The following is a 15,386-nucleotide window of genomic DNA, read 5'->3' on the forward strand; positions in this document are numbered from 1 at the left end:
CTGTGCGTGCGCAAGAGCCGGACCGCAACTGCTCGAATGAATCTAATTTAAACAGTTGTAACGTGATGCTCATCGGAGGCAATTTGTTGTTATGAAGCATTGCACAGTCTTCCGAAAGCCTTTGACACACTTTGCTGTTGGCAGATGCTTGTATGAGCACTGTGTTTTGTTGTTCTACATGGCGCGTTTCCTTTGCAACTTAAGTTTGTTAGATTTTTTTTTTTTTTCGTTCATGTTTTGTTGCTACAGTACTATTCTGCAGTAGTGGGATACAGTAACATCCTTTGTTAGAGTATTGGTTCTTACCAGTCAAAATCACAAAAATTTAACTGAAAACTAAAACATTGTCAAATTCCCAGAATTCTAAACAACTCCTGGGTTTTTCCCGGTTTTCTCCCGGATGAAAAAAATCTCGTGTTTTTCCCGGATCTCCCGGGTCGTATACACCCTGATAATGTGTAAATCACAGGAAAATTACAAATATGTTGACACAAAAGCCTGAAGAGTTACATGTTGACACAAAATTGGATGCAAAAAAATGGCTCTGAGCATTATGTGACTTAACATCTGAGGTCATCAGTTCCCTAGAACTCAGAACTACTTAAACCTAACTAACCTAAGGACATCACACACATCCATGCCCGAGGCAGGATTCGAACCTACGACCGTAGCAGTCGCGCAGTTCCTGACTGAAGTGCCTAGAACCGCATAGCCACTGTGGCCGGCAATTGGGTGCAAATTAACATTATGGACATAGGTAATTTGAGAGGAGAGATAAAATATGTTGTAACGTGGGAAAATGTTGATTCCAGGAATGTAAAAGCAGGTTATACTGTATTTAAATTTGGTACATGATAATAATATTGTCATACTTGCAATGTATCTGTTTGTAATACTTGGATATTTGCTGAAGTTCCAGGCCATCGGCATGCTACTGTTCAAATATTCTGCCAATGATCCTTATATTGTTTTCATAATTATTGTCAACAACTGTTAATATAAGCACTTAGATTGTTTCCATGTTGTCAACTGTTGTTCACTTGTATGTGGAAGAAGAATAAACTTTGGTTCATTGTGGCAGCGCTGCTGTTTGTGTCTTACAGTACGATACAATAACCCATATTGGTTCTCCACCTGAATGCTGCACATCAGATTGCAAAAACATTAGATAAATCATGCTGGGCACAAGAAGTATTTATCTTTAAGTTGGACAATAAGCAATACATAAATCTAAGCATTTCATAAAATGGATGGTTGCTGTAATTTTAATCTTCTTTGCCACAGCTGCAAGTCATTCAGATTGGCCAATAATTTAGTCGTGAATCAGATCCAATGTCCACAGCACAAATGTAAAATGTGTATCATAAAGATAGTATTGTGAAAGCTCCACACTACAATGCAACGATGTGTGCAGTACTGTGACGAAAACATAACCTTGCATTTTAAACCAGTGGTAGGGTTATCAAAAAGTCATAGTACAAAACACAGAACATTTTTAATAGTCATACATACACAAAATACATCAATAACAAATTTCTGTAAAATGAACAAAAATAGACATCTCACAATATAACATGAGTCATAAAATTAGATTAATTTACAGTATGTAACTGTGCTTCAATAAATGGTATTCCAACAGGAAAAGTTTTGCCCTATATTTAATGATTTGTAGCACTGTTAACTGAGAGAAGGCTGATATAAAAAACACAAGTGATAGAAACAAAAAATTTACATCGCATTTCTCTGAAATTATAGAATATAAAAAAAAGCCAAACAACATGACTGTAAAATACAAATTAACGCAGAGGGATTACAAATTAGTATCACACCTTTTAATTTATTGCAAACAGGCTTGAGTCCTACTCAACAAACTATAAATGCAGCATATTTAGGGAAATATATTTTGTACCTCAGTCACAGATGTGATTCAAGTGACACAATCAACTGCTGAGATAAAGTAGCTGAAAGACCATTTTTTTACGGACTGAAATGTGGCAATCACAAGCCTCGTGTACAATCACTAAATGAAATTAAATTTATACCCCACCATATACTATTATTGTCAGAAAAAATATTACTACAGACAGGTATTGCAAATGTATAAGTATTGCAGCCAATAAATTATCACTTTCTAAACTGGAATGAATCTGGTTTTTCTCTTTCACAATGATCAAGGGAAGGAGAAAGAGGAGTATGAGTATGGGGAGACATTGTGAATTTTGGTGTAAATGTGAAACACAGATCACAAGAAAACAAAATACTCCATGCCATGATCCTAATTTTCTCATAATTTTTCGTAGGATGCACATACACCAAAATATATTTAGAAGAAATATTGCTGTCACTAAAATGTTCCACATTTGGCAAATGCTAATTTCAGAGGAGTAATATGTAGACAGAAAAAGCATAAAAACTAACACATACTACCATTGCAGTACCAAGTAACTACTTCCTTTTCTACTATTATTTATAACATTTAACATCAATCCAAAAGTACATTTAATAAAAGAAATGCTCCTCTAACATATTCCAGCACAGAATATGAGACACTATTTCACACGTCACTATCAGGGTATATGGGATACATTGATATAATAGACTCCATAGCAGAAAAAAAATAAAAAAAATGATTTACCATGATTGACACAAATATACTGATGGAATTGAGCCTTTTTCAAAACATCACTGATGGATAATAGTATAGTGTTCGAATGTCAGAAAATCTGTTAACGGTAACCAGGCACTCTGCTCTACAACAGCATATGCACAAAGCATTGGTCATCAACAGCAAACAAAATAGTTGTAAATAACATCACCCATAAACATTATGATAATGGAAATTACAGGACAGAGACACTAAACAAAACAAGGGCACATCACAAACAAGCAATTAATTCATGGGTGGCACAGAGACCCACACAATGCCATACAAAATTTTACAAGATTTAGAGTTACTGCTCTCTCTCCCTCTCTCTCTCTCTCTCTCCCTCTCTCTCTCTCTCTCTCTCAATCACTCACTCTCTCTCTGTATCTCACACACACACACATGCACGCACGCACGCACGCACGCACGCACGCACACACACATACACACACACACACACACACACACACACACACACACACAAAGCAGTTACAGGGAAAAGAGCAGTAGTTTTAAATGCAGTGAAAATATCTGTGCTGTTATATGAGTCTATGCCCAACAGATTAAGTCACTTGCTTATGCCTGTGCTAATTTCAATTTACTGTTGGTGAAGAATATGCCAAAATTTGAGCACAAAAAATCTTGCATTTCAATAGCCTTTTATTAATACTGTTCTGAGTTTGGCACCCTTAAGACTTCCAATGACAGTATTTTAATATTTATTCACACAAGTCACCCCATATTGTTGGACTGTAGTTCTTCATAGCATCAGGATTTCAGAGCAGCACAAGCATCACCTTACCAACAACAAGACAACAAGTACTTCTTCATTCAGTGAAACACAACGGCTAAGCAGATAATGCAATTAAGTGAACATGTCAGATTTTAGTGCCGAGACATTATCTCCTAATAATGATTTTAGCTCTCCTTCTGTCTGTATGCTTCAACATTCATTTTCAATAAATCTGTTAACTTGATTAATATAATGTGTGTTCATAACTACAAATGCATTTATGATTTTTTAAAAGGATTCACATTTCCAATGTTACTTGAAAGACTTATGAAATAACATATTTAAAAAATCTTTGCAGAAATTTTCTTGTAATTTTTCAATGAATCTATAACAAAACAATATCCCAAATAATTGTCCACTTAATGTTCTGCAACACCTAAGAAGTGTCAACAACTGAGACAGTTTTTATAATTGGGATTATTTTACTGCAGCTGACACAGGAAGGTATACAATATTTTACGAGAAAAAATTAGACACTGGTACTGCGCTAATCATGTAGACTATTGGAAATAGTTTTATGTACATAGTAGTTATACCAAATCAAGCTTCTGTCAAGAAGTCACCTTATAAAAGACAGAACTGTTGCAGAAGTGGTGTACTCAAACATAAAATGTTATTACGAAACAGTTGGATTTAAATGGTGGAAAGCCCAAAAATATCGTTAACAATCGAGTGGGCACACCTATGTGTGCAAACCTCAGATAACACTGTCTTGCACCATTCCATTGTTGGTTTTACAATTGAGAGCAGATATATATTCCTTCATTATTGCTTCAGCTAACATAGTGATAAGTTGCACTTGTTATGTCCAAGTGAGTGGCATATATATATATATATAAACAAAAAAAAAACAGGGAGCTAGGTGAGAAAATATTTATGATCCATGCAAGAAAATTATCCAGACTCTGAGCTAGCAGCAGAAACCCACAATGAGGCACTTGTCTACGATATGATTAGCAATTGAATAAGTGGTTGGCTGGAATCTGATGCAACTATGCTGTTTATTGCGTCGAGTGGGTCATTACAATGGGGTAACACCTGTACGCGGCAGCTGAGTGATATAATGAAAGTTTATTTCATTATCATTTAATTAAACAATGATTCAGCTCATATAATGTAAGTTTATTTTATCACTGTTTAATTAAACTAAGACCAAACTAATTTTGCTCATACGTATTTGCCTTGGTAACATAAAGACAGCTCCTCTTTAGATGTGTACAAAGTACATCACGCGTATGCTCCTATTATAAAAAATGTCATGCCCACTCAAGAGTTAATTCAAAATTACAATGATTATTTTTCTTTCTAATCACTTTTCTAGAAGCATAATTTACAAAGTGTGAAGCTTGTTCGAGTGCTTTTCTCATATCCAATGGTAAAATGCTCCTTGTAGTACAACATTGCTATGATATAGCACACTCAATTTTTCGTCATGTGTAAATATGCTTTTATATTGATACTAAAAATTGTCTATACACATACCATAATTAGCTGTATACAGTTTTCAGTTTTATACTTCCCACAGACATCATAAGCAGTGGGTTATTGCTGAGGAGAAAAGAATTAACTCCAGAACTGCTTAACAACTGCAAATTTTACATGGGCCAGCAGTATTCAGTGATGAGTAATCTTTTCTTTTTACTCGTTATTCATCCATGGGAAAAATAATGAATCCAGAACTGCTTAACAACTGCAAATTTTACAAGGGCCAGCAGTATTCTGTGAGGACATAATCTTTTCTTTTTAGTTGTCATTCATCATGTATACTGCAGACAGACAGGGGAAAAAAAAAGTTAGAATTGAACTAAAAGAGGATACTACATGAGGATATGTCTTCAGAGACTTTCAATCAGTTTTGCTGATTTCTTTCCAAATGGTTTCACCTGCCATAAAACTCAATGTACATCAGTAATTACATTAAGATAAAAAATGATAGGATACAGGGACCCTAACTTTCTATTTTGATGAATGTCAAACAGCAGAAGATTTGCTGAAGGGCTATTGTTTCACTCATATCCTGTTACAGATGCAAGTTTTCCATTTTGTTAGAAACTGGATTTGGAAATCTAGTCATTGGGGATGTATATGTACATACATAGGACTTTATTATTTGCAGAAACATAATATTACAACAGATGCTGCTTGAAGACATCACAGAACAGAAAGTAAAATAAAACATAAGAAGAAAGGAAGTTTAAGAGTGTAATGTCTCAGTAACATCAAGACCATTATAGTTGGAGCACTAGCTCTGACAGATGATGATAGAGAGGAAGTTGGTCATTCCAGAAAACACTGGAAGTGATTTTGCAAAACCATATGAATGAAGCAGGCCAACTTGGTCTGAAGCTCCCATAAGATTGAAAGATGGTCATTAAACTGTAATGGGACATGGTGACAAATTATATGAGGCAAAAAAAGTGATGACTGTAGCAAATATTTCAAACTTTTATTCTTTGACACAGTATGCACATGCATCTCTCTCGCACATTTATAATTTGAGCAAAAAAACCCACTTTTTTTATATGTGCTAATCCTCAACACAGTGATCATCCACATATTAAATAAACACAAAATATTATAGTGCATGGCATTGTTTCATAAATAATACCTGCTACTTGGCTATCTTAACTATCTAGGATTTTCCCCCATATACCAACATATTCTGCATATAGTATGTTTCAAATTTAAGCAGAATCAGATCTAAGAGCTAGTATGTATAACAGAAACGGAAACATTACAAACATTTTTCACAGTGGCCCAAATGAACAATCCATCTGGAAATAATACACTGTATTTCTGTTTTATAATTTACAATTTCTTGTAATTTAAATTTACTTGTGCCCTGCTAAGGGCAGCCTTCAACCTATTAGTCGTCAACATTTAATTTCTGGCGTTCTAAGATTTCTTTCTGACGGAAGGTTAATTTGTACTTCACATTATCATTTGGCACCTGGTTTCTTCTCTCCCTCCATCTACAGAAAGCAGTCTTTCTCTCTTTACAGTACATGTGTGCATGTATAACACAGTGAAAGGCTTTACATATCACACAACACTTAGTTCAACACACATACGAGTCTAAAACAAATAAAAAGTTTCTACGTCCTAACAACTGGCCACTAGGATTTGTGTCTTAAAGATCATCACAACTTTTAAAATGTTGACAATGTATAAATATAAAGCAGTTAATCAGTAGTAGTAGCAGATGAGACAGATACTGGCACTGGCACAAAGCTATACTCCAGTAATTTTCTACTGGTCTTTTAGCATTAATCAACTAGCAGACAAATAAACACACAATGGAATTGCGCAATGTCTACAAGGTTTGTGAGACTATAATGCACATTAGGTGGCACATGGAGAAAATATGCCCCCTTCCTCTTTTTGTTTTGCATACTTACTGCCTTGGTGCTGACACACATGTATATATGAAACTTATTTTTTGTCCTTTCCGAGAACTTCAACACAAAAGACTGGTGTTCCATTGCGAATTATTATTCTAGAAAAATAAAACCACAACATTAAACAATGGAAAATCCAGAATGAAATAATGACAATATTATGAAAATCATGGATTGCTACCCACCATACATGCTAAACATGTATATATATTCACACAAGCACAACTCACACACACAACCACTGTTCCTTTCTCTTCTTTTCTGTGTTTTACCTTTCACCTTCCAGACTGCAGACGCTCTAACTTATGAGCCACACTGTATCAACCATCTCATCCACAAACAACACATCGCTACATGACTACGCTAACTGTTTATGCTGCATCTCATGTCCCACATTACTACTACTGATATAATTGATCTTAAATCTTCAAACTAATCACTCTTCCTGTCTCACTCTCACGTATTTTCACACATTATTTTCTGTATATTCCTATGCCACACGAACTTGTTGGACTTCAGCCTATCAACCGCCCTACACCCCCCCCTTTCTCTCCTCTTATTCCACTATGCACAGACTAACCTTGTCTAATCCAGGCCCCCTCTTCGTACACATCTGTTCACTGACCTGCATCCCACATCATCGTCTTTTTATTTATTTTTCTCTTTGACCTGATTGTGTTTGCCTGTTGATGAGTGTAGCCTTGGTGGCCAGAAACAGTGGTCATGTGTGTGTGTGTGAGTTGTGTTTGTGTTTGTGTGTGTGTGTGTGTGTGTGTGTGTGGCAGGGGGGGGGGGGCACACAGGCGTGTGCATGTGTGTGTTTTCTATGTTAGAAGACGGCCTTTTGGGTTACAGCTCACATGTTTAATAGTCTTTTCGTTGTGCCTTCCTGTACCTGTGCACCTACTCTACATGGCGAGTAGCAATCCATCCTTTTCAAGACACTGTCAAAAACACAATATTTAACATCAAATATTTGATAGGCAATCATGCACCTATTACACTGAGCTGCACACACTTACCGCTTGTCTGAAAGTGTTTCACCCAGTGTATTTTCCTTGTTTACAGGAAATTTTACTTTTTCCTCTTGGTCCTCATACCACAGTCGAAGATTTTCAGGTCGGTATTTCCCTTCTTTGTCCCATTCGGGAGGTGTCTCAAATATTGTTGTCAGTTGGTCTTCAAACCTATAACATTAATATGGCATACTAAATATACATATCCCATGCAAAGCTTAATGAACAGAGCACAAGGCATTTGAAATAGTTCAATACATGTATTAGCATAAATGAGTTATAAAATTATATGCTGTTCTGTCATACATTAGGTATTAAAAATATAAATTTCTAAGGAAACGGTGTTGACACACAAACATAATGACAGTAGCTAGGCTATGATCAGTGCAACTTCTATCAAAAGAATCTGAAGGTTTGGAACTGGGGGTTACTATCTCAGGATAGGTATATGAGAGCTAGCAAGAGCAGAGAAAATTCTAACAACATACAGATGGCTTTTGCAGCTGTAGATCCTGGTACCAAAGTGCTGAGTTTCTAATAATTCACACTGTTTCTGTTGTTGTTATGGTCTTCAGTCCAAAAAGTGGTTTATACAGCTGTCCAGGCTAGTTTAAATTGTGCAAGCCTCTGCATCTCTGCATAACTACAACAACCTACATCCATTTGAAGCTGTTTGCTATATTCAAACCTTGGTTCTACTCCGCAACATTCTTCTGTAACATCAACTTTCAGAAGGTGCTATTCTCTTCTTGTATGAACTGTTTATTATTCATGTTTCACATGCATACAATGCTACATTCCACACAAATATTTTCAGAAATTTCTTTCTAATACTTAAATTTATAATACAAATTAACAAATTCCTCTTTCCCATAAATGCTTTTCTTGCTGTTACCAGTCTGCACTTTATGTCCCCTCTGTTTTGGCCATCATCAGTTATTTTGCTGCCCAAACAACAAAAATCACTTATTACTTTTACACCAATAACTTAACTTTATTACTTTTCCTAATGTAAATCGCTCAGCATTACCTGATTTGATTTGCCTATAGTCCACCATCCTTGTTTTACTTTTGCTGAAGTTCATCTTATAACCTCTTTTCAAAACACTATCCAGTCCACTGAACTCCACCCTTATATCAATTCCTTTTGCAAATTTCTCCTTGGTTTCTTTCACAGTTTGTTTAATGTAATGACTGAGTAACATTGGGATACGCAAAAAACCTGCCTCACTCCATTCTCAGTTACAGCTTCTTTTTCATGTCATTCCAACTCTTACAATTGCAGTCTGATTTTTGTACAAGTTGTAAATCACCTCTCACCCACTATCCCTGCTACTTTCAAAATCCATCAATAGTGTCAAAAGCTTTCTCTAAACCTATGAGGTTTACCTGTCTTTAATCCGTCTTTCAGGTTAAGTTGTAAGGTCAGCATTGCTTCTTGTGACCCTACATTTCACCAGGATCTGAAATGATCATCACTGAAGTCAGCTTCCAGCTGAATAGTTTTCTGTAAATAATTTGTGTCAACATTTTGCAACCATGACATATTAAATTGGTGATTCAGTAGTATTCACACCTGTATATATTTAAGTGGTGTCTGCTCTGTTGGCCGAACCCGACATAACAGATACCTCTCAGAGTGCGATGGCTCCTTGACATTTGTTTCAGTGCAAATGTGCTAATATTGTCTGAATTCCTACAGGAATTAACAATTTATGACTAGGAGGTAAACAGACGAGGGGCACTGCATAGGAACATGCGATAAGTTGGACATTTGAGTTGGTCTGGGACTGTGTCTGTAAGGGTGAAGCGGTTAAGGCAACTGCTCATGAGCATGGTAAATCCAGGTTCCAGTCCCATGTGCAGCACAAATTTTCAATTTTCCCCACTGCATTACCACAGTGCCTACTGCAGCTGTAAGTCACAAATTCCCCCCACTCCTTCCCTTTCTTTCTCCATTCTCTATGTCACATAAATGTGATCACACTGTCAGCACCTGCCTTCTTTGGAACTGAAAATATTTTTCATTTTCACCTACTTCCTCTTCTCTTTTTATAACTCTGCACTCAGACACTCTATATATTTTCCTTTCACCTTTCAGCCTTCCCTTCTTTGCTTAGTACTGGCTTCCCATCTGAGTGCTGGGAATTTATAGAGCTGCTTCTCGTTTTTCCAAAGGTCTCTTCAATTTCCTTATAGGGGGAATTATCTTTCCCCTTGTTATGCATACTTTGACAGTCTTGCCTTTATCTTCTAGTCATTCCCACTTTGCCATTTTGCACTTTATGTTAATCTCATTTCACCTGCTTCATTTGCTATATTTTTATGTTTTCTCTATGTATCAATCGAATCCAATATCTCCTGTGCTATCCAACGATTTCTACTAGGTCTTGTCTTTTCACTTATGTGATCCACTGCTGAATTCTGTATTTCATCTTTCCAGGCCATTCATTCATGTTCCAATGAATTTCTTTGTCCTGTTTCTGTTAATTGTTGTTTGATGTTCCCTCTGAAACTCTCAACTACCTCTGGTAGTCTCCATTTATCCAGGTCCTATTTCCTTATTTTCCTACCTTTTTGGCATTTCTTCTGTTTTAATTTGTGGTTCATAACTAATAAAGTGTGATCAGAGTCCACATCTTCTCCTAGGAATGTTTTGCAGTTTAAAATCTGTCTCTGCCTTACCATTATATAATCAATCTGAAACCTTCCAATGTACCCAGGTTTTTTCCACATATACGTTCTTCTTTCACAATTCTTAACCGAAGTGTTTTTGATGATTAAATTATGATCTGTACAGAATTCTACCAGGAGGCTTCTTGTTCTAGCTTAGCTTCTGCTATTAAAGTGAGTTCTAACCTGGCTGTGTTGCTTTGCTTGAAATGTATGACAGCCAAGCCAGCTTCCTCTTTAATTCCTTTGCTTCTAGTCATGTTCTCCTTTGACAGATTGTTCCAGCTCGCATGCCCATCCAATAGCAGCTGGGCAAGCACTGGTACAAGGTGGACAAATGGATAAGGTGCCTGCAGTCTTGTAACCAGGGCACAGCGTACGCGATCGTAGTCCACTGACCAAGCTCGGAGTTGACAAAGCAGATCACGCATTAAATTGGGCTGTCTACACAACCTACGCGTGCCTTTGGGTGAGCTGAAGGGACACTCGTGGACGCCCATGCCCAATGGAGTAGCAATGAGACAGCCTATCCTATCTTTTCTTCTTGCCCCCCTTTTACTATTACCAATTTCAAATCACACATTACAATTAATTTTTGATTCCTTAACTATCTGAATACTTTCCTTTATTGCATAATACACTGGAACTAAGACTTTATGTTCTCCGATTTCACATTTTTCTCAATTCTACAACATAAATCCAAAACCCCTTGAAAAACCCATAAGATTAATGCCAAAAAATTTCCAATTTTTACGTTTCTTACTAGTAAGGTTTACCTCAATTCTTAGTTCCTACTTGTCGTCTCGCTTTACTTCACCCCCTTTCTTCCTATTGACATTTCATGTGCCTGAACAAGTTATAAATGGCAAAATGAATTGTTCGCAACACGGGTAGTGGCAGAGTTAAAGGAATATTTTAGGCCGTTGCGGAGAGGGGCGACATGAGAGGGGAAATGCTGATGTAATTCAGGTGCAGGGTTGCCAACACAACTTGCAACATTTAGTTTCACCACACAATTATGATACAACTATTGCTAGGTTGCAGCGGTAATGGAAAAAACAAGACAGTTGATCTGAAGTGATCCAGACCGAGTCATTAGTCTCATCCTTTTGCATGTATTTCCGATGTATTCAGCAACAATATAAATTGTTAACCTTTTAAATTCAAATACTGAGTCTCAAAGAATATGCTCGGTCACAATAGAGGAAACATCACCCATTTCTGGCTAGTGAACTCTTAATGGCTGGTGACTTGTTAAGTCATTCAATAGCCACCACACCACACTAACATACTTAAAATGAGCTCACTTACAGGAAGTGTGGAGAAGGAGTGTGGCCCTTCAATGATCAGATTGCATATAGGGGTGAAAGCATTTTGTGAAGTGCTGAAAATACACTTTTCGTGCAGATGACGTGCTATGACAGAGATGTTATACAGGAAGAGAACAAAGGTTTTGCATAGCACATTTTACATACTTTTGTCTTCAAATCTGACACAATACAGTTGCAACAACTACATACACTATTCACATATATATAAAGGGTGAAAATTATTGAACTATATGAAATAAAATCATCGTAACTTCTGAACCGTTTCCTTTAGGACGTTAAAACAGCATAGTTGGCCGCGGGGCATGAGGAGCTCAGCTCCATCGAAGCAGGAGAGTGTTTGATGTCCTGGAGGTGCACTTTGGGGACCATATTCTGGCTCTGGGGTATCCAGAAGCCACTGGCAGGGGCTTTGATTGGCCACCATATTCTCTGGATCTGAACACATGGCACTCCATTTTGTGGGGCTATAATAATGACAACGTGTACAGCAATAACCCTAAAACCATTGCTGAGGTGCAAATAGCCATTCAGGAGGTCGTTGACATCAATGTTCTGAAACTTCAGCAGGTCATTTCGCTATGCATTTGTGCCACATCACCACCACTGGTAGCAGGCATATCGAACATGTCATAACCTAAATCCGAATATCTGTAGGATTGATTACATGTTGAATAAAGTGTGAATAAAGTGTTGTAGCTAATTTGTGGTTTTTTTTAATGTGGTTCAATAACTGTCACCCTGTACTTTGCACCAGTCACATCACCCATTGTAGATCATAGGGACTGGCAGCAGTGATAGATGGCATGAAGAAAAACTGTAGCCCCTGAGTTTTCTTTAAAATTCACATTTCACAGAGTGTACAGAAATCCACTGAGCTGACGTCTAATAAGGTTGGGGAAATAAACTCGTTTTTCCGCATGTCTATTTCTCTCATCAAGCCTAAAATAACACTTTAACAGTGGTGGGCATACAAAGTGTGGCTCATAAGAAAAGCATTAAACACTAACAGCAAGGGTGAGAAAATGTGTCATTAAACAGATGTCTGCATTTATGCTCAAGATTTAAACACTTAGCTATTTTTGGTTTGTTCAACATATTCATCAATTTTTGTATTTTTCTGGGCAAGCAAGAAGGATGAGCTCTCAAAAACGCATGTTTTGAATGGATAATTTGTGATCATAGAATGTCAGAAAATAGCTTGAACCCAGATACTAATTTTTTATGAGTTTTTACTTGCTGTTACACATCTGTGATTTTTTTAAATAACTGATGAAATCCATTACCACAAGTTTAATTTCCTTCACTTAGACAGATTTTACAAAAAAAATTGGAGAGAATTGTGATTTTTAATCACACATGCCAAGTACATGTGCTTTTTCTTTTTTTTTTTTTTTTTTTTTTTTTTTTTTTTTTTTTTTTTTTTTTTTTTTCCGGGGTGGGGGTAGGTTAACATTTTCCTTGATTCTGCATTTTCCTCAATTTTGTGTTTTTTAAGTCTCGACCAACGAAAACGTCACATAGGGATTTCACTGTAGTAATCTGTCATGTTCCCACATCACCCCCTTCTCAGTTGCATGGTCAGTTTAGGACTTCAACTAATTTTGCTGGAAATCAAATTTCACTACCAGATCTTGTTGTTCTTGGTTTTTTACCTTCTGTAGAGACAAACATCTATGTTGAGTGGGTGTTGAGTTGCTGAGGTCCTTTTGTGTGAGTGGTGTTTCTTTTGCTCTGTGGGGATACTGTACAGGTACAGATGATTCATGTACTGCTTCAGTTGCGACATAAATTGGGGTAAGACTGAATCCCTTTTTGTGCCATACTCCTGAAAAAAAAAAAAAAATCTCCTGGTATCCTGATGGGCAGCCATAAACAATTACCGCAATTATAGGATTAGTGTTTTCTGTAATTGAGTACCGAAGACCAAAAAGGATCATGGGTACTGCTTGAGTACATTTAGCCGTTGCATGGACACAGATGGCTGGTTTAAGTGTCCGATGAAATCTTTCAATTTTTCTATTTGATTGAGGATGATATGCTGTAGTTTGGGTTTGATGACAACCACATATTTTTGATAGTGCTTGGAACAGCTCTGAGTTAAACTGTCTTCCGCAGTTGGTCACTATTTGGTATGGTGTTGAAGCGTTCATCATCACAAGGAAACTGTCATAATGGCACTTGAACATGTCGTGATAATTCATTTTTCTGACAAGTAATACATGTTTTAGCCCAATTTCTGACATTCTTTTTCATATTGGTCCCGACAAGCCTTGACCTAATCATTTTTAGTGTTGTCTTAAAGCCCAGATGACCCAAATTGTGACAGTGTTGGAAAATAGGATATCTAAATGCTGTAGCAGGGTTGCCACAAGTTTCCTCAAGTGAAATTCCTTTGTATTTCCCTAATTTCGAGACAAGTTTTAGACAAAATTTGAGATGTCAATGGTAAGTAAAGACTTCTGCCCCCCCCCCCCCCCCTCTTGTGAGCAAAAATCATAAGTACTAACATCAACATTTTTTGTAATGAACTATTTTTAGATGGAGAAAGCAAGCCAAATAGTATGTGTGTTTCATTAAGACCACTGTTGTTATTTTATTTCAATAAAATGAAATACATTTGGTGACAAAAATATGCATTTCCTTGGAGTCACAAGACAGATTTAAAAATACCTTCATTGATTTCAGAAATAAACTCAGAAAAAAGTAGACCTCTTGAATGAAATTAACAAGGTAGGGAAGAATTGTGTAAACCAACGCTATAGTGACAGCTGATAAAATATTGGTTCTACTATGTCTGTTATTGTTGGTTATTACCCACTGTGTTATGTGTATTATTTTACAGGTATTGAGATTTTTCTTTCGAGAAATATGAGTATGTAGTGTACAAACTGCCAGTGACTGCCACAACTTCCTTTTTCTTATCATCCATACTTTCTAATATATTAACTAATTCCAAGTGCCCAAATTTACTACAGTAAATACAATGTCTATAAAATGCCGCACTGTACAATGTTACTTGTGGTGAGACAGTCACAATCCCTGAAATACATCACCCATGGCCTCTGACCTGCCAAGGACCACCTCTGTCCTGGGTCCATGGATAAACCACAAGAATCCACCACATCATGGCACACAAACAGACCTAGCCTGTGTGCAGATCAGTGAGACTAGATCCGACGGGCAGGACATGTACATTAGTGGGAAATGGTGGGCTTCAGATCAGCACACCTGATCTGTCAGGGAGACCCACAGAAATGGTCTGTGGCTTTGGCCCATCAGGGAAATTAACTCGTGTGGCCAGCTATTCACGTGTAACAGGCACCTTATTGATGAAACAAGACTGCAGTGATCAATCCATGCAACAGGTATCTTGTGCAAATACTTTGAGAATCAATGCTGATGAGGGTAGGTAGCAACTCACTGTAAAGATGATTACTGAGCCGCAGACAGGCATGCAGAAAAGACAATGTCACTCTTACAACTAAATTTTCGGCTACAGCCTTTACCAGAAAATGAGAGCACATTCACATT

At 37.0% G+C, this 15,386-nt stretch overlaps 1 protein-coding gene across 2 annotated transcripts in view; it reads right to left on the bottom strand.

Moving 5' to 3' along the window:
• Positions 1–3,069: 3,069 nt before the first annotated feature.
• LOC126100278 (DNA polymerase interacting tetratricopeptide repeat-containing, protein of 47 kDa) overlaps positions 3,070–15,386 on the bottom strand; it is a 60,189-nt gene continuing 47,872 nt past the window's right edge. The window contains exons 7-9 of one of the 2 annotated variants that reach the window (XM_049910876.1): positions 7,858–8,022; positions 6,836–6,933; positions 3,070–3,441 (exon numbers count right to left, since the gene is read on the bottom strand). In XM_049910876.1, coding sequence (XP_049766833.1) covers positions 6,870–6,933; positions 7,858–8,022 — 229 coding nt within the window. In that variant the 3' untranslated portion in view covers positions 3,070–3,441; positions 6,836–6,869. Of the gene's footprint in view, positions 3,442–4,280; positions 6,934–7,857; positions 8,023–15,386 lie in introns of those variants that run through there. The other variant, XM_049910875.1, reaches the window with a different exon arrangement.

Source organism: Schistocerca cancellata, chromosome 9, assembly GCF_023864275.1.
Source record: "Schistocerca cancellata isolate TAMUIC-IGC-003103 chromosome 9, iqSchCanc2.1, whole genome shotgun sequence".
Taxonomy (NCBI): Eukaryota; Metazoa; Arthropoda; class Insecta; order Orthoptera; family Acrididae; genus Schistocerca; species Schistocerca cancellata.